The 19,268-nt window shown below is 49.8% G+C and overlaps 1 protein-coding gene across 1 annotated transcript in view; it reads left to right on the forward strand.

Moving 5' to 3' along the window:
- The window catches only part of GCN1 (GCN1 activator of EIF2AK4), a 60,780-nt gene that overhangs the window by 12,995 nt on the left and 28,517 nt on the right, over positions 1 to 19,268 (forward strand). The window contains exons 6-28 of the mRNA XM_059139506.1: positions 1,926 to 2,024; positions 2,119 to 2,253; positions 3,132 to 3,200; positions 3,323 to 3,431; positions 4,120 to 4,194; positions 4,447 to 4,575; positions 5,340 to 5,390; positions 5,734 to 5,832; positions 6,045 to 6,218; positions 8,610 to 8,762; positions 9,973 to 10,065; positions 11,759 to 11,834; positions 11,990 to 12,149; positions 12,955 to 13,144; positions 13,226 to 13,350; positions 14,099 to 14,277; positions 14,593 to 14,686; positions 15,270 to 15,383; positions 15,476 to 15,674; positions 16,547 to 16,702; positions 17,178 to 17,359; positions 18,655 to 18,735; positions 19,086 to 19,229. Of these exons, the coding sequence (XP_058995489.1) occupies positions 1,926 to 2,024; positions 2,119 to 2,253; positions 3,132 to 3,200; positions 3,323 to 3,431; positions 4,120 to 4,194; positions 4,447 to 4,575; positions 5,340 to 5,390; positions 5,734 to 5,832; positions 6,045 to 6,218; positions 8,610 to 8,762; positions 9,973 to 10,065; positions 11,759 to 11,834; positions 11,990 to 12,149; positions 12,955 to 13,144; positions 13,226 to 13,350; positions 14,099 to 14,277; positions 14,593 to 14,686; positions 15,270 to 15,383; positions 15,476 to 15,674; positions 16,547 to 16,702; positions 17,178 to 17,359; positions 18,655 to 18,735; positions 19,086 to 19,229 (2,886 nt within the window). The remainder of the gene's footprint in view (positions 1 to 1,925; positions 2,025 to 2,118; positions 2,254 to 3,131; positions 3,201 to 3,322; positions 3,432 to 4,119; positions 4,195 to 4,446; positions 4,576 to 5,339; positions 5,391 to 5,733; positions 5,833 to 6,044; positions 6,219 to 8,609; positions 8,763 to 9,972; positions 10,066 to 11,758; positions 11,835 to 11,989; positions 12,150 to 12,954; positions 13,145 to 13,225; positions 13,351 to 14,098; positions 14,278 to 14,592; positions 14,687 to 15,269; positions 15,384 to 15,475; positions 15,675 to 16,546; positions 16,703 to 17,177; positions 17,360 to 18,654; positions 18,736 to 19,085; positions 19,230 to 19,268) is intronic.

Consider the following 19,268-nt stretch of genomic DNA (forward strand, 5'->3'; position numbering starts at 1 on the left):
GCAGAGGGCTGAAGGATATGAACAAACTGTGTCCAGATCAGGGGTTAGAACATTCTAGGAAGAGAGAACAGCAGTGTAGTTGTGAATGTGGTTTCAATAAGCACAGAATGCTATACCTGTTTCCCTCTCTAGCCGTCTGGGTTCCTCTGTTACTGATTCCTTATATGGATAGTTACATGCTCTGTATATACGACTGAACAGGGTTTCTTACACAAACACTAGTGTATTGAAAGTACTTTTTCCTTTCACCTTGCTTCCTTTTTCTTTTCTTAATGAAGATTTATTTATTTTAGAGATAGCGCTATTGGGAATGAGCAGAGGGGACGGGAGAGGGACAAGCAGACTGTATACTAAGCGCAGAGCCTGATGCAGGACTTGATCTCAACCCTGAGATCATAACCGGAGCCTGAGTCAGGAGTCAGCTGCTTAACCGACCGAGCCACCCAGGTTGCCCCCTCTTTTTTTTTCTTTAACCAGATTTAGAATTTGTTCCAGAGTAGTGCAAAAAAGAGTTTCTCATTCCTTTTTTTTAATCTTTTTTTAAAGATTTTATTTATTTATTTAAGAGAGAGTACATGAGAGGAAAGAGGTCAGCGGGAGAAGCAGACTCTCTGCTGAGCAGGGAGCCCGATGCGGGACTCCATCCTGAGATTCCAGGATCATGACCTTAGCCAAAGGCAGTTGCCCAACCAACTGAGCCACCCAGGTGCCCAAGAGTTTCTCATTCTTTTTTTTTTTTTTTTTTTTTAAATATTTTATTTATTTATTTGAGAGAGAGACAGTGAGAGAGAGCATGAGCGAGGAGAAGGTCAGAGAGAGAAGCAGACTCTCCATGGAGCTGGGAGCCTGATGCGGGACTTGATCCCAGGAATCCAGGATCATGACCTGAGCTGAAGGCAGTCGTCCAACCAACTGAGCCACCCAGGCGTCCCGAGTTTCTCATTCTTTTTTTTTTTTTAAAGATTTTATTTATTTATTTATTTGACAGAGAGAGATCACAAGCAGGCAGAGAGGCAGGCAGAGAGAGAGAGGAGGAAGCAGGCTCACTGCTGAGTGGAGAGCCCGATGTGGGGCTCGATCCCAGGACTCTGAGATCATGACCTGAGCCGAAGGCAGTGGCTTAACCCACTGAGCTACCCAGGCGCCCCCTGAGTTTCTCATTCTTGATGACTGTTTACTAATCATGAGTGGATGTCCTGTAGTATATATAACTAGGCCCCTGTTGATGGCCATATGTTGTTCGCAATCTTTTACTGTAAAAAAAAATGTTCACCTGTCATTTTGTACACGTGCAGATGGAGTGCAGCAGACTTCTTGATAAGCATCCCCTTTTTCTCAGGGTGGCCATTTGCACTGTTCCCCAGTAGCCATGGGTGTTTGTGGTGTATAAAGTCTCTGAGATTTTTCAGTTGAGCACCTATGATGTGTTTCTCTCTGGGTTGGACGGGGAGCTCCACACAGGCCGGGATCATCCGATCAGTCTTCACTTTCATGACTAAAGTGCCCAGTGTGGTGCCTGCCATTTAGTCAGTATTCAGCAGGTGTTTGTGGAATGAATGAAGGGAAAGTCAAGGCAGGTATGAGATAGGATGCTTATCTTTTTCCTGCAGGGCCCTTACCTCACTGGAATTACATATTCATCTCTATGTTTGTCTTGTAGTATCTTTTTCTTCCTCTGAACTATGAGGTGCATGAAAGCAGGGCCCACGTATGTCCCCTTCTCCATGTGTTTTCTCCGTCTGACTCATAGGTGCTCAGCATATATTTATTAATGAAATGCTTGAGCGAACAGATGTAATGCTGGGACGGGGCCACGTGTCGGCGGTGGAGGGAGGAGGATCTGGCCAGAGTTGAGTGGGCCGATGCAGGTCTTGGGCTGGCTGTGAGGGCCCCGGCGCCTCCACTCACGTTTCACGCCCTGACAGGTGGAGGTGCAGTGCCTGCTCCTGCTGGAGGTGCTGGGTGGCTCCCACAGGCACGCCGTGGATGGCGCTGTGAAGAAGCTCAGCAAGCTGTGGAAAGAGGTGCCGGGGGCAGGGGGGTGGTGGGCATTGCTGCCTTTATGCTCCCCCCACCCCATGGTTGTGTGACATGCCAGCTTCGTGCCTTCCTCTTCAGAACCCCGGACTGGTGGAACAGTACTTGTCAGCCATTCTCAGCCTCGAACCCAACCAGAACTACGCAGGCATGCTGGGGCTGCTGGTGCAGTTCTGCACGACCCACAAGGAGCTGGACGTGGTCAACCAGCATAAGGCAGGTGGACTCGCCGAAGGCGAGGAGGGGGGTTTCCTTTTGCCCTGGGCACCCCGGCTCTGGCTGCATCTGACGCTCGTTGATTTTCTCATAAGGGGGCCTGGCCTTTTTCCATTATTAATGAAGTTGGAGGAGCTGGAAAGTTTTCCCTCCAACTCTGGCTTGGGGAGAATCCTGGCAGTCGTTGGGATGGTAATTTGCCTGTGGGTGCAGTGATTTATTCCCACAGCTGAGAGGCTGCCATGTGCCAGGCACCATGCCAGCTGTTTGGGTTGCAGCAGTGAGCCAGGAATCCCTGACCTCGGGGAACTGAGTCTGAGGAGTTGCCGTCAGGCAGAGAGGCCTCTAATTCTATCTGTGATAAGAGCTGCAAAGGAGAAGGGCAGGAAGTGGTAATACCCTCTAGCAGGGGACCTGACCGAAGCCACGGACCAGGGGACACAGCTCTGATGAAGGAACTTCAAGGGTGAGCAGGTATTAGCAAGGTCAGGAGGTGAAGAGGGGTATTTTGGGCAGAGAAAGCAGCCCACGAGAAACCAGGCGGGGAGGCGAGGGGGGCTGGAGAGGTGTGAGAGGCAGCACAGGCTAGCAGGCAGCTTGGCAGCTCGGCCAAGGACTTTGGACTGAATCCCAGCATCTCTGGAAAGCTGTTGAAGGTTTTAAAATAATGAGTGTCGTGATCAGTGGGCAAACTGCGTGACACTGAAATTTGGGCTCTGATTTGTATTTTATTTGTTTATGTATGTATGTATAGATTTCATTTTTTTACTGATTTGTAATTGTTACAATTACAAATTGTAATCTCCCACAAAAGGGATCTTTTAGGTCAGTGGTGACATACTCAGAATGTTGGTCTAAACAGGCTTTGTATTCTCTAGAGTGCCCTGCTGGATTTTTATATGAAGAACATCCTGATGAGCAAAGTGAAGCCTCAGAAGTATCTGTTGGTGAGTGAGAAGTGGACCTTAGTTGGACTAGCTAAATCCAGTTTAAATTCTGATTCCATGCTGTTCTTTATTCTTCATCTGTTCCCACGAGGTCTGGGTGTCTGACCCCTTTCTCTTTCTAGGATAACTGTGCCCCTTTGCTCCGGTACATGTCCCACGCGGAATTTAAGGATCTGATACTGCCCACCATACAGAAGTCCTTACTTAGGAGTCCAGAGAATGTTATTGAAAGTAGGTCACCACCAGACAGGATGGTGGGAGGGGGATGGGTTTCCTGGTACGCTGCGTCTCTGATCCTTGGCAGCAGAAGCGGTGGGGGTGGAGTGAAGTATATATTCCCTGTTTACCTTGTTGGGACCTTGAGAGAGAGATCAGGGGCCCTTTTGAGAATATGTTGAAGGTCATGAGCCCTTTTGCTAACAGGATGCACGAAAGTATATCTGCTTAGAATACTGCGAACAATTTTAGAGGTCTAAGAACCTTTTGGAAAACCATTCAGGTTAGAAACCTCTGTTCTAGGGGCGCCTGCGTGGCTCAGTCATTAAGTGTCTGCCTTCGGCTCAGGTCATGATCCCAGGGTCCTGGGATCAAGCCCTGCGTCAGGCTCCCTGCTTAGCGGGAAGCCTTCTTCTCCCTGTCCTGCTCCCCCTGCTTGTGTTCCCTCTTTCACTGTGTCTCTGTCAAATAAATAAAATCTTTAGGGGAAAAAAAAAGGAACCTCTGCTTTAGACAGTATGAACTTGATGGCACTTGAAAGTAGCGACAAAGGTGTGACTGCTCTTGGGACCGTATGAAGATGAAGAGTGGTCAGGGTTCTTTGCAGCTGGACAGCAGGTCTGACGGCATTGGCTGGGGTGTACAGCAGAAATGGGCATTTATACCCGAGACAGACGTGCTGTGTACTTTCTGTCCCCCTTAGCTATCTCCAGTCTGCTGGCATCGGTGACTCTTGATCTCAGCCAGTATGCCCTGGACATCGTGAAAGGACTGGCCAGTGAGTACCATGACCCCTCTCTGACCCCTAGGATGGCACCTTGGGTTTTGGTTGCCATTTTCCCAGTTACTTTAGGAGAAAGGGCAGGGGACAGCTCAGTTTAAAAAAGAAACTACACTTGCATAGTTTCTTGAGCTTCTTTAGGAGAGTACCTCGCTGGGGTGGGAGAGTTGGGAATGTGGAAAAGACTGAGCTGAAGTCCCAGATGGCTTGGCTCTCGGTGGCTTCTGAGCTGCGGCCGTCTGTGTCCAGGTCAGCTCAAGTCCAACAGTCCCCGCCTGATGGACGAAGCTGTGCTGGCACTGCGGAACCTGGCCCGCCAGTGCAGCGATTCTGCGGCGACAGAAGCCTTGACCAGGCACCTGTTCGCGATCCTCAGCGGTGAGCAAGGCTTCCTGGCTGGGGGGGTGGGGAGATGGCTGAGGTGTGGGTGCTGGGACCTGCTGGGGAAGTGCGTCTCCTGAGTCTGCTTGTGTCAAGGCTGTGTGGTTGAGAGAATGCTCACAGTAGAATGTGAGTGTGTGAAGTGAACAGAAGCATGAGTAGGGAGGGCAGTGTAGATGGGGGTAATCTCAGTTTTTTTTTTTTTTAAGTGTAGACATTATTGTATGCATGAAGGGAAAATCTAGAGGGAAACACATCAAAATGTTCATAATGTCTTTGGGTAGTGGACACATGGGTGATTGTAAAATGTTTTTATTTTCTTTATAAACATGAATTTTACTTTATTTATTTCTAAAGATTTTATTTATTTATTTGTCAGAGAGAGAGCACACAAGCAGGGGGAGTGGCAGGCAGAGGGAGAAGTAAACGCCCCAATGAGTAAAGAGCCTGATGCGGGACTCGATCCCAGGACCCTGGGATCATGACCTGAACCAAAGGCAAATGCTTAACCGACTGAGCCACCCAGGCATCCCTAAATGTTTTCCTTCATATTTTTTGTTTCTCAAGTTTTCTGTGAGAACATATTACTGTTTTAGTCAGGAAAAAAAAATCTAGTGAATGTTATTTTAAAGGCAGCTTCACAAACAAAGGCTGCTTCAGGAATCAGAAACTGTATCTTGGTGTCACACACATGACCACATTCACCCTCTGGGAAAATGTGACAGATGTGAATTTTGAATCTTTGCTTTCTCTCCTCTCAGGCTCTGAGGGAAAACTGACTATCGTAGCCCAGAAGATTAGCGTCCTCTCAGGTACAGAATCTCTCCTGGGGTAGTGGTAAGCGTAGTAGTAGATGAGGTGTAATGTAACTGGTGGGTAAGGCAGGTCCTCTATTGGATCTTGACTCCTCTGACAGTCCTGGACATCCCAGCCTGGCTTCCAGGACTCTGCTGCCTTCCTGTGGGGCCAGTGGGACTTGTTTGAGTCTAGCGGGAGACCTGGCTTCTGTGGAGAAGGAGAGATCATCTGTAGGGGGGATTGAGGGAAGGGCAGTGATGGCCAGAGGAGAGACTTGGCTGCTAGGGAAGTGGGCAGCGGCAAGAAGAATCTCGAGTTTGTGGTTTTATGCTGAGCAGGAAATCCCCTGCCTTCCAGGGATCGGGAGTGTCAGTCATCACGTGGTGTCTGGGCCTTCTAGTCAAGTCCTGAATGGGACCGTGGCTGAGCTGTTCATCCCGTTTCTCCAGCAAGAAGGTAACTACAGCATGGGGAGGATGCAGTCAGGACTCGAGCTGATTCTGGTTTTCACCTTCACAGCTGCCATGAACCCCTTCTCAAGGCAGACCTCCCCTGAAGCATTACTGCTTCCTCCCCCTTGTGCTCCTGCTTACTTTAGGGCGCTGCTGCTGGTGGTTGGACGTGGGCCTAAGACACTGAACTGACCAGACTTCTGCTTCTTGCCCTAGTTCACGAAGGCACCTTGGTACATGCGGTCTCTGTCTTGGCTCTCTGGTGTAACCGGTTCACCACAGAAGTGCCCAAGAAGCTCACCGAATGGTTCAAGAAAGCCTTCAGCCTTAAGACTTCCACCTCTGCAGTGAGGCATGCCTATCTGCAGTGCATGTTGGCCTGCTTCCGAGGTGAGATGCCTCTCCTGCGGGGGTGACCGAGTCTTCCGGGCATCCTCACGGTCCCTGGCTTTCCCTTGCTGTCCAGCTTACTCGGCATCACTTCTTTTTTAAGCCTCTGGGAGCATCGGTCTTAGTCATCCACAAAGCCTCGAATTAGTGCCCAGTCTTCACAACAGATTTTGGCTTTTCCCCTTTATCAGATCTCCAAGTTATGAAGCTTTATTCAGAGAGGGCCTGGGTCTAGAACCTGTCACTGTATTATCTGAAGTCATGCGGAAGTGATCGTGAGAGGCCTGATTCAAAAACTCCAGCTTCATAGAAACGTTTTGTTGGACTTAACTGAAAACCAATCACTGCCTTTTCTGTGGTGCTGACAAATCTTAGGCGTGGGTATCCATCTCTTTCCTAAGTAAAGCTAGAGGAAATGTTCCAGTCTGCATAGGAACTAGATCTCCACGGTAAAAATCACCACCTCCGAGATGGCTGGTATTTCCTTTAAAAAAAGTGTACAGTCCTGATGAACCGTGCGAATTATTTATTTATTTATTTATTTATTTATTTTTAAAAAGATTTTATTTATTTATTTGACTGAGAGAAACACTGCGAGAGGGGAACACAAACAAGGGGAGTGGGAGAAGGAGAAGCAGGCTTCCCACCGAGCAGGGAGCCCGATGCGGAACTCGATCCCAAGACCTTGGGATCATGACCTGAGCTAAAGGCAGACACTTAACAACTAAGCCACCCAGGTGCCCCTGATGAACTGTGTTTAAAGAAACATCTAGGAGATTGCAGAGTTGCTGATTGCATGGAAGGGTGTCCCTTCTCTGTCCCCTCTGATTGCATGGAGGAGTGCCCGTACTCCTCTGTCAGTTTGCATTTCTGCTGCATTGATCAGTCTTGATTTTTTCTTTTTTAAAGATTTTATTTATTTATTTGACAGAGATCACAAGTAGGCAGAGAGGCAGGCAGAGAGAAAGGAAGGGAAGCAGGCTCCCCACTGAACAGAGAGCCCAACGTGGGGCTCAATCCCAGGACCCTGGGATCACGACCCCAGCCGAAGGCAGAGGCCCCAACCCACTGAGCCACCTAGGTGCCCCAGTCAATCTTGATTTTATTTATTTATTTATTTATTATTTTATTTTACTTTTACTTTTAATTTTTTTTTTAAAGTTTTTATTTATTTATTTGACAGACAGAGATCACAAGTAGGCAGAGAGGCAGGCAGAGAGAGAGAGAGAGAGGGAAGCAGGCTCCCTGCTGAGCAGAGAGCCCGATGCGGGACTCGATCCCAGGACCCTGAGATCATGACCTGAGCTGAAGGCAGTGGCTTAACCCACTGAGCCACCCAGGCGACCCCAATATTTATTATTTTAAAAAGATTTTATTTGTCAGAGAGAGAGAGTACAAGGAGTGGGAGCGGCAGGCAGAGGGAGAAGCAGACTCCCCATTGACTAGGGAGCCTGATGTGGGACTTAATCCCAGGACCCTGGGGTCATGACCTGAGCTTAAGGCAGACACTTAACAGACTAAGCCACACAGGCATCCCTCAGTCTTGATTTTAGATTGAGTTCTAGATAGCAGAGACTTGGTTTAAACGTTTCTTCAGCTTGAGCTGTTTCTACTTGGTGCTTTTAAAATACATAATAGAAAATAAACCTTTAAACATTTTTTTTAAATTCAAATCCATGATGTCTTCCAAATGAAATGTTTAGTAGTTAAGAAAACATTGATTTAGCTATAATTTTAACAGATTTCCACTTTATTTATTTAATGGGTTTAATTCATAGGTCAGCGTATTGGTTCTGGTTTTGGAATTGAGTTGGGAGCTTGTATGATATCGGGGGAAGAGCCCCAGAAAGAAATTGGTGGGTTTGCAGTGGCCCTGGCTCCCCGAATCAGCTCAGTGTCCGGGGGCATCTTACTTAATCTCTCTTGGTCTGTTTTCCTTACCAAGCAAATGAATAGCTAGACTATTGGATTTATGAGGATCCTGCTGTCTGTAACATTATGATTGTAGAGTTTGGTTCTAGTTCCCCTACCTCACAGTGTCTGACAAGGTGACTGTAGCATTTTATTTATTTATTTATTTATTTATATTTTTATTTTATTTTATTTTTTTAAAGATTTTATTTATTTATTTGACAGACAGATGACGAGTAGGCAGAGAGGCAGGCAGAGAGAGAGAGAGAGAGGAGGAAGCAGGCTCCCTGCTGAGCAGAGAGCCCGATGCGGGACTCGATCCCAGGACCCTGAGATCATGACCTGAGCCGAAGGCAGCGGCTTAACCCACTGAGCCACCCAGGCGCCCCGTGACTGTAGCATTTTAGTTGGATAGTGTTCTTCACGAGTAATCTTGTGCTTGATGGAGTGTGTTATAAGGTGCTGGTCCTCTCTCCACAGGTGATACACTATTGCAGGCCCTGGACTTGCTGCCTTTGCTCATCCAGACGGTGGAGAAGGCAGCCTCCCAAAGCACTCAGGTCCCCACAGTTACCGAAGGGGTTGCTGCAGCCTTGCTGCTCTCAAAGCTTTCTGTGGCTGACTCGCAGGCTGGTAAGGGTCTACACTAATTCCCCATGGTAGCAGATGAGGCCTCATCCAGGGTCCCTGGGAGGAGTGACTTGATGTTGAGGATTTCACAGGACCAGCTTGGTCACTACCACAGTGGGTCAGGCACAGGGCTCCTTGTCATCTGCAGGGATGAGTCTTAGGGTCACAGTGGCATGTGGGAGTATAGTCAGGGGACTCCTGTCACTCTCCTTTGCCCTCTTGTTCTAGTGCTCTGGGATGGGGGTTTGTATATAATGCCCAGACTGACCTGGGTTTAGTATAGTGGGGTATTTTTTAATTGGTTATACATTTCTAGAGTGTGACTTGAAAAGCTCCCCCACAGCCAGTCTTCTAGCCACTGAGTTCCCTTCCCTGGACAGTTTACCATGTCCAGAAATAGTCATTGTGTAATTGACCAAACACACCAGGTAGCATACTGTGTAAATGCCATATTACATACTGAACAACCCTTGGAAAAGATTCCAGATCGGGACAGCCTAAAGTGCTTTCTCTGTATTCCATGCTTGCTTTAGTCCCACTCTGCCTGCAGATGTACGTGAACTTATTCTTGTGGTTAGAAGTGGAGTTCAGCTCTTCTCATACTTCATTGGGTGCCTTGGCAGGGAGGTGGAGATGAACGTGACCATGCTTCCACACATTTTCAGCTGCTTCACTGTAGTGGGAGAGAGGAGATGAAAAAAGACCTCTGTAGTTGAAGACAAAAATGTGGCTTTCAGGCAGTTTTGAAGGAGGGATTACTTTTAGTTGAGGTGTTTGGCTATCAGGAAAGGTTCATGAAGGAGGGAGCATTTGGACTAGGGCCCTGAAGATTAGGAAAGATTTCACCAACTGGAAGGATTTCCACAGCCCAGTGTGAGTTCAAACCAGCCTGAGTCAGGGGAGGCACCGTGTGTGAATGTCAAGTAGTTCAGCCTGGCACCTGGAGTAGGTGGGAATTCCAGGTGGAAAATGCTTGCCTGCGCTCCTGTAGGCAGCAGAGAACCACTGAACGTTTTCACAGAGGCGGTAATACCGAAAGGGCTGGTTGGTTCTCAGAACATGGAGGGAGAGACAGTGAGCCTAGGAGTGACCCAGCCCTGCTGTAGAAGAGGGTCTGTCAGTGCAGAACAACCCCAGCAGCTTCAGGCAGGAGGGGCCCAGCCACGGCAGACAGACTGAACTATGTCATGGAGTGACCTTTGGTTTCTTGCAGAGGCCAAACTGAGTGGTTTCTGGCAGCTGATTGTAGATGAAAAGAAGCAGATTTTCACTTCTGAGAAATTCCTGCTTATGGCTTCAGAGGATGGTGAGTTACTTAGTTGAACTTACTTTAACTTGAGGTTGGGCCTCAGTGTCTTTGGTGGGTCTTCAGAGAGGACCCGCCCCTGACTGCTTATTGTCTTGACAGGCAAAAACCTCAGTCACAGTGCTGGGGTCAGCCGCAGTGCCGTTGGCTGCTGTGGGAATGAAGGCACCTCTGTGGGCCATGGAAGGCTGAGGAATGGGGGAGTGGGTTGATTTGTGGAGACAGAGCACTAATGGTTGCGGGGCTGTGATATTAGGTGTAATTATAGCTGATTGGGTAATTGGTGCTGTCTTGGAGGTTTTCTTGTATTACAAGACAGCTGAGAAGCTCTGGTGGAGTGTGGCTCGCTGTACTCCCGGGAGAGAAGGAACAGTTGATCTTTAAGTGTATGTTTAAAATTCTAGGTTGCCTTAGGGGTGTCTGCTGCTAATCGGTGATTTGAAAAGTCTTTTGACTCATAAATCACAACATCCTATTAATGAGCTAAAACTGTTAGTCACTTCTTGATGCTAAAAAAAAAAAAAAGTCAGTTCTTATATAGGAAATACAATCACGTAATTCAAAAATAAAAGATCCAAGAGGGCCTATTTAATAGTCATACCCCTGCTTTGATCTCTGGCTAGAGATAAAATACAACCCGTTGTATTAGCTTCTCTGTATCCTTGGTATTTTATGTTTATACCAGGAGATACCTTTCTCGATTGGTTCTTCACCTTTTTTACACAAATGATAGCATGTCTGCTGTATGCATTGTGCTGTATAGACTTGGCAGTCATTCTACTCCAGTATGCCTATGTCTTCATCTGTTTATTTTTTTTTAGAACTGCACAGTAATTTTTTTTTTCAGATTTTATTTATTTATTTGACAGAGAGAGATCACAAGTAGGCAGAGAGGCAGGCAAAGAGAGAGAGAGAGGAGGAAGCAGGCTCCCTGCCGAGCAGAGAGCCTGATGCGGGCCTCGATCCCAGGACCCTGAGATCATGACCTGAGCCAAATGCAGAGGCTTAACTCACTGAGCCACCCAGGTGCCCTGCACAGTAATTTTTAATGAAATAGAATAAAGCATATATTTTTCATTAGTTTAAAATACATGTGTGCATTGTCAGCAAAAACAGGACTTCAGATGAGCTGTACTTTCACATTGATAAATGATAGTCACATTTACATTTTAGTGTTCATTTTCCAGGCTTTCCAGTTCTTTCTGGATGTGTTCTATATATTTTTTTGAAGATTTTATTATCGGAGAGAGCACGCACACGTGTGCATGGTGGGGAGGAGCAAAGGGAGAGAGAGAGAGAGAATCTCAGGCTGACTCCCTGCTAAGTGCAGAGCCCAACGTAGGGCTCGATCTCATGACCCTGAGATCATGAGTTGAGCCAAAACCAAGAGCCAGATACTTAACAGACTGAGCCACCCAGGCACTGTGCATGTGTTCTGTATTTTAAAGATTCCCTTCTTTTTTTTTTTTTTTTTTTAAAGATTTCATTTATTTATTTGACAGACAGACATTACATGTAGGCAGAGAGAGGGGAAGCAGGCTCCCTACTGAGCAGAGAGCCCAATGCGGTTGCTCGATCCCAGGACCCTGAGATCATGACCTGAGCCGAAGGCAGAGGCTTAACCCACTGAGCCACCCAGGCGCCCCCATGTGTTCTGTATTTTAAAAACACTTCTGTTTGTCTCCCCTCCCAGCCCTGTGTACCGTGTTGCATCTGACAGAGAGGCTTTTCCTTGACCACCCGCAGAGACTCACAGGCAACAAAGTTCAGTACGTGAAGCTTGTTTACCTTTCCCCATTGGGTCAAGGGGGGAGGCAAACTGTGGCGGGAGCTTGAGAATCGGTGGTGCGTGCACTGTCGGGGGGCTGGCTGCGGAGAGCTCCGCGCCCGCTCCCACCACGATGCCGTGTCCCTGTGCTTGCAGGCAGTACCACCGGGCGCTGGTGGCAGTGCTCCTGAGCCGCACCTGGCGCGTGCGCCGGCAGGCCCAGCACACGGTCCGGAAGCTGCTGTCCTCTCTTGGGGGCTTTAAGCTGGCATTCGGGCTCCTGGAGGAGCTGAAGGCTGTCCTCAGTTCCCACAAGGTGAGGGCATCGGCGGTCAGAACTGGGGCTTGCTGATGTGCTTGGCCCTCCGGGTTATGCCGAGGCAGTTTGGCTGGTCTCTTCCTGGGCTTTTCTCACTCAGACACTATGTATTGCCAGAATCTTCTGCCCTGCTCTTGAGCTCTGATAAAACCTTTGTTTCTTGTAATTCGTAATTCTTTTCAGAGATGCTTTTCTTTCTTCTCATGTATCATGACATGTAGTTTTATTCTTGAGTAATGGAGAAACACTCTGTTTTTAAAGCACTTTATAATTTTTAGAGCATTTGCTACCCATTCTCTCTTTTGCTTTTTTTCATACTGCTATTAAAAGGTAGACAGGCTAAATACCCTTACTTTATATGAGTTGTCCAGGGCTCTGGAGCTGAACTGACTTGGCCATGGGTCTCCAGCCAGTGGTTGGCAGAAGTGACCCCAAAGACCTGGTCCCTTCTCAGTGCTCTTTGTGCCCTCTTTCCCTCCCTCCCTCCCCCCCAATCCTCCTTGAGGGATATAGGCCAGTGACAGACTTGTGGTCTCTGCCTAAGTCTCCTGGCCCAGTTTCTGTGGTTGCCTTTCCCACCATGGGCATCTTAGTTACAAAGTCACTTGTGCTTCCTCCTTCTAGGCACATCTCCCAGCCTGCAGGTCCTGTTTTGGGAGCTGGGCATCAGTCTTCACTCTAGCAGGAGCTCCAGAGAGCAACATGTGTGAAAGGCTGCTGTGTCCCTGCTGCTTTTGTCTCTTATGTGCCAGGCTGGCCCAGGGCTCAGAGCAGTGTGAGCTCATGAGTTGTTCCCTTGTAGGTGCTACCCTTGGAGGCTCTGGTGACGGACGCTGGTGAGGTGACTGAGGCAGGCAAAGCGTACGTCCCCCCGAGGGTCCTGCAGGAGGCTCTTTGTGTAATCTCTGGGGTGCCAGGACTGGAGGGTGACATCACCAACACCGAACAGCTGGCCCAGGAGATGCTGATCATCTCACACCACCCATCCTTAGGTCTGTGCTGGGGGCGGTTACAGGAGGGGCAGGATAAGGGCAGGCGGGCAGAAGGCCTCAAATTGTTCCCCTTTCTTACAGTGGCAGTGCAGGCTGGACTCTGGCCGACGCTTCTTGCCAGGATGAAGATTGACCTGGAAGCCTTCATCACCAGGCACCTGGATCAGATCATCCCTAGGATCACCACGCAGAGTCCCCTGAACCAGGTGATTGGCATGTGGACTAATTCTGGCTCCAGGTCACAGATGCTTCAGTGAAATAGATGCAGGTGTGGTGAAGTGCGGCCTTGGACCCCTTGGGTTGCAAGTGACAGAAAATGCAAAGTAGTTTAAGCATGAGAGGGATCCTCCTGCTTCTGAGTCACGGTATGGCTGGTCACTGTGATGCTCGGTACGGGGACTTAGTTGTTACCTTGAGGACACTGTAGGTGGCAGCTCTCTTGCTCTCCATCTCTCTGTCTCTCCCGTCTGACTCTCATCTCTGCTGTCTGTGAAGTGCGGCTTCATTCTCCAGCAGTCTCCCCTTCTCTCCTAGAGGGGCAGTTGATACACTTCCAGATGTACAGCTCATCCCCCATCAGCTCCAGTGGAAAGTTTGCATTTTCCAGTAATTTTCACTGGCATGGGGTCTCACTGCCCTGGGTGTCCTGGCCCTGTCTTTTTGAGCTAGGTCACATGCCCACCTCCGGAAGAGGTAGGAGTAGCTCTACCTGTGCCATGGACACTAAGAGTAGAGGGGGAATGTGACACCCAGTCAGGGTACTGGTACCAGACCAAGTGGGAAATGCTTGCCGAGAAGGCAGGCTCACACTGCGGCTGTCTACTCTGGTGGGCAGTGCTCAGAGAGAAGAGGAGGCACGGTCAAGAAAAAGAGCCGGGGACATTTAGGCATGGCAGGACCCCTCTGCAGTGCCAGCCTTGGTACACCTTGACCGTCTTTGTGTTTGTCTGACAGTCTTCCATGAATGCCATGGGCTCCCTGTCCATCCTGTCCCCGGACCAGGTTCTTCCGCAGCTCATCAGCACCATCACTGCCTCCGTGCAGAACCCTGCGCTGCGCCAGGTGACGCGGGAGGAGTTTGCTATCATGCAGACCCCTGCTGGGGAGCTGTATGACAAATCCATTATCCAGAGGTGAGTACCCACTCGCAGGCTCAGTTGCCTCACGCCTTGATTTTGTTACCTGTAAGAGGGAGAGGCCTCTTTTATAGGGTTAAGGAGTGAATGTTTCAAGGAATAAATGAAATCGCTTATCCATTCGTTGGACAAGTACTGCTCTGTTCCAGGCACGTGCTTAGGCCTGGGATACAGGAGTATCCCAGTGTCATGTAGCTCGCACACTGCTGGGGCATGCAGCTTCAAGGCTAGCTGGGATTTCACGACTGGCGGGAGGCTGGAGGACCTATTGGCTGATTTGAAGCTGGCTGATCACCCACTTTGATGTTTCAGTGCGCAGCAGGACAGCATAAAGAAAGCTAACATGAAGCGAGAGAACAAAGCTTATTCCTTCAAGGAGCAGATCATCGAGCTGGAGCTCAAGGAGGTGAGTGCTGGAAGAGTCACATGTGGGGTGGCTGCTAAGCCTGGTGGCCTCAGCCTGGTGACTTTCCTGACTTCGTGTATACTGTTCCCTGGGGTCATCCTGAGGCCTGTGCACACTTTTCTGACCCTTCCACCAGTCCCGGGTTCCCCTACCAATGGAGGTGCTCAGTAAATGCTTGTTGAATGAATGAATGATTTCTTGGCCTTTTCCAGGCTGCAGTTTATACTGGGGGAGAGCGTCTGTAGGAGGGAGGCAAAGGTTTAGATTCTGAAGCCGCATGATTAGAATACCCTTTCCAGCACACTGAGGGACTTTTGCTTTTCTGACATATAAAAGGCTCTTCTTGCCTTTGTCAATAGAGAATCCAGTAAGAAATTACTTCTCCACTGCTGTCTCCATCCTCTGGAAACCAGGTGGCTGTGGACTCTGTGGGAGGCTGGGGAGGCCACATGGTGGGTTTGGGGGCCCAGGTCACAGACTAGAGCTGGCATGGTGCTTACTGTGGGACTGGTCTCTCCCTGCTCTGTGGCGGGGAGGGAGGTGCATTTCCTGGAAATGGAATTGATTTGCTCGTTGATTTTAGGAGATAAAGAAGAAGAAAGGCATAAAAGAGGAGGTACAGCTGACAAGTAAGCAGAAGGAGATGCTACAGGCCCAGCTGGACAAGGAAGCGCAGATCCGGAGACGGCTGCAGGAGGTGAGTGGCTGTTGTCCCGACAGGCCAAACCCGCTCCTCGCTGTCTGGAGCAGGCCCTGCTGACCTGCCTCCTGGGCCAACTCTGCTTGCAGCTGGACGGTGAACTGGAGGCGGCGCTGGGCCTGCTGGACACCATCCTGGCCAAGAACCCCTCTGGTCTGACCCAGTATATCCCTGTTTTGGTCGACTCTTTCCTGCCCTTGCTGAAATCTCCCCTGGCCGCTCCCAGGATCAAGAACCCTTTCCTGTCCTTGGCTGCCTGCGTCATGCCCCCGAGGCTCAAGGCTTTGGGTTAGTTCTTGTTTGCTGGCTGCGGGCATGGCCCAGAGCAGGTTGGGAGGGGGGCGGGGGTGCTTCTGGGGGCGCTTATGGGGAGGTGTATGGTGGTCTGGGCCTCTGACTTCTGTTTCCATATGGAAGCAGCCTTGGAAGCCCAAGCTGCGTATCCTCAGTGCGGACATAGAGCCGCCTCCTCTCTCTCATTATGTCTGCTGTGCCTTCACTCTTGAGTACGAACTTTTAGCCACTCATCAGTGTGATCTTTCTGTAGCAGTTTTAAAACTAATAAGTCAGAAATTCAGTGGTCATGGGGTTGGTTTGGTGCCATGTGGTCAGGACGTGCAGCCCAGAGCTCCTGAGCAGCCCCATGTCCCTGATAAGGGGTCTCTGTGACCCTTAGCTTTTTGTTAGCTATGGAGCTACGAAGACCAGGTAGGGTGGCTGGACATTATGGTAACTTCACTGTTGGGGGTTAAACAGACTTCCTAGCTTACAGGGGATGTTCCTGTGGGTGAGGCTAGAATCTGGGAACTGTTCTGAGTGGAAAATTGGCACCTTTGGAGCCTGCTGAAACTTATTGGCTGGCTGGGCTTATTATGTGGGAGCTTCAGAGCTTTACCCTTTGCTGAACAACCCCGGGTAGCTCACGTGTGACTTAGTGTCAGAAGGACAGCTCCTGCCTGCCTACCTGCATTCTTCCCCCGACCAGTGCTGTCGCGAAGATGAAATGAGAAATTAGATTGAGGACATTTTGGCATAGCAGCATTGAATACTTTTAAGTAAGAGCATGAGGCATCTGTGCCTGGGGCCCCTGGTTTGTGCCTGGGGCAGATCCCATGTCTCAGTATTGGTCATCCTCTTTGGGTTCCTTCTCTTGGACACAGGCACTTTGGTGAGCCACGTGACTCTACGCCTGCTGAAGCCAGAGTGTGCCCTGGATAAGTCATGGTGCCAGGAAGAGCTGTCCGTGGCAGTGAAGAGGGCGGTGACCCTGCTGCACAGCCACACCATCACCAGCAGAGTGGGCAAGGGTGAGCCAGGTAAGGAACAGGGCAGGGAAGGGCAGTGGGCACTGGGCCGTATGTGCTGGTGCAGCAGGTGCGGCAGGCGCTTGAGCCTCAGTGCCTCCCACCCAGGGCTTCCTGAGGCTGTGGCCTTGGGCAAGTCACTTCTGTTCCTGGCCTTTGTTTCCTCTTCTGAAAAGTGGGGGTTGGGCCAGATGGAGAATTTCTGAGTCCTGGTATTCTGTGAGTCTCTGTGACCTCCATTGGGAGTTTGCTTCCCGTTACTGTAAGCTGCTTGTGTGTCTTAACTCTCTCTTCCTGGAACTGGGCAGTGTTTGGAGTTGGAGCAGGATTCAGAATTGGGCTACCAGCTGTCATCCTATTCGTGCTTCTGGGCGTCAGAAAGGGCCTCCATCGTCCTTGACCCCCGCTCCACACACTTTGAGGATGGAAACTGAGGCAGCAGCTCTATAGATGTCTGCAAGATTGTGTCCGCTTTTTGCTGTCACAGATGCTGCGCCCCTGTCTGCACCAGCCTTCTCCTTAGTCTTCCCGTTTCTGAAGATGGTGCTGACTGAGATGCCCCACCACAGCGAAGAGGAAGAGGAGCGCATGGCCCAGATTCTTCAGATCCTCACCGTCCATGCCCAGCTGAGGGCCTCTCCCAGCAACCCCCCTGGACGTGTGGACGAGGTTGGCAGGGTTGCTCAGCTCTACCCTTGGTTTGAGGGGGGTCAGGGAGGCAGGGGCTCTCCGTGCTGGCCCATCAGCAGTGCTGGTGGGGTCACAGAGTGTGCGCATGAATGTGTAGCAGCGGTCAAGTGTGCTCTGTAGTGCAGCACTCACGGCCTCAAAGAAGCTTACAGGGCTTCTGAGAGTTTCTGACCTGGAGAAATAGAAGGATTTTGTAGCAGTTTATTGTGTGAAGTTTTTTTCCTAAGTCAGAAGATTACGCTGATCACGCTGCCTCTGACTTGCTTGTGATTGTGAGATTGGACCTTATTCACTGAAGGGTTTCCTTCTTAACAGATTATGTTCTGAAAGTGTGACAGATTAATGCATGCATATGTTTAAAAATTCTAAGAACATAGAGACAAACAAACAAAAAATAATCGCCCCACACAGTAAGGCCAAAACAGATGGCCCTGCTTCTTTCATATGATCATGTATTCTGGTCTCCCATGCCAGTGGCTTCACGGGCTGTGTAGGGTTCTCTGCTGTGGGGGTACCATGTTTCACTTAACTCTTTACCTGTCGATATATATATATTTTTAAATTTTTTTTAAGGTTTTATTTATTTATTCGATGGACAGAGATCAAAAGTAGGCAGAGAAGCAGGCAGAGAGAGAGGAAGGGAAGCAGGCTCCCTGCTGAGCAGAGAGCCTGATGCGGGGCTCGATCCCAGGACCCTGGGATCATGACCTGAGCTGAAGGCAGAGGCTTTAACCCTCTGAGCCACCCAGGCGCCCCTGTCGATAGATATTTTAAGGTTGTTTCCAACTTCTCCCCATGTGAGCAGTAAGCACTGTGGTGTGCCCTGGCCCCCTGTGCACCCACATGAGACATGTTCTTGGGCGTGGAGTTACTAGGTCACGCAGCACGTCCTGACCTATAGCCTCACCAGGAGCCAGGAGTTCCCATCCCCCCATACCCAACACAGCTTCAAATTGTCATTAACTTTGCCAACGATGGGTAAAAGACTGGTATCCCCTTTTTTTATCTGTTTCTCTCCTACTTTTATGAAGTTAAGTATCCCTCTGTTTAGGGGGTCATTTGCATTTCACATTCTGTGAATCTCAAGTACGTTTCAGAATGATCTGTTTGGAGTCTCAGAGGATGTTGGCTGACGGGAGTTGGCTCCCATGGAGTTAGTGGTAAACCTGACAGGGTTTCCCTGAGAGTGAGAGAATGCTGCTGTTTGTGCTGCCAGGTCCGGTTATAGACCTTCCCCAGAGCCTCACCCTGACTTACCTGCTGTTCTCTCTTAGAATGGCCCGGAGCTGCTGCCTCGAGTGGCCATGCTGCGCCTTCTGACTTGGGTGATCGGGACAGGCTCTCCCCGCCTACAGGTGATCTGGTTTTTAGCTGGCTATTGCTAGAGCTCAGTTTGTGACCCTGAGTTCAGGTCCCTGCGCTTGCGGTCTAGTCCTAGGTCTCTTTCTCAGCCTTCATTTGGATTTGGGCTAAAGGGCTGCTTTTAAGAGAGCCAGCCCGAACATTCTCAGCTAGTGAGGGGTTCTGCCTGGGGCCTGCCACTGGCCTAGGCTGGAGCAGGGGGTTCCCCACTAGGGCTCTAGGATGGGCATTGTCAGTTCAGATCCCTCTCTGGGCTCCTCAGCCCATGGCCCGGCCCACTGTCTGACTCCACAGAAGTAAGTAGTCTGCTGAACTGAGCCCAGCACATCAAAATCCTCTTTAGGTTCTGGCGTCAGACACCCTGACCACCCTGTGTGCCAGCAGCAGTGGCGAGGATGGCTGTGCCTTTGCAGAGCAGGAGGAGGTGGACGTGCTGCTCTGTGCCTTGCAGTCCCCTTGTGCCAGCGTGCGGGACACTGCACTCCGGGTAGGTGCCCACTCCCTGTGGGGCCACTGTGGTATTCCT

Source organism: Mustela lutreola, chromosome 11 (assembly GCF_030435805.1).
Source record: "Mustela lutreola isolate mMusLut2 chromosome 11, mMusLut2.pri, whole genome shotgun sequence".
Taxonomy (NCBI): domain Eukaryota; kingdom Metazoa; phylum Chordata; class Mammalia; order Carnivora; family Mustelidae; genus Mustela; species Mustela lutreola.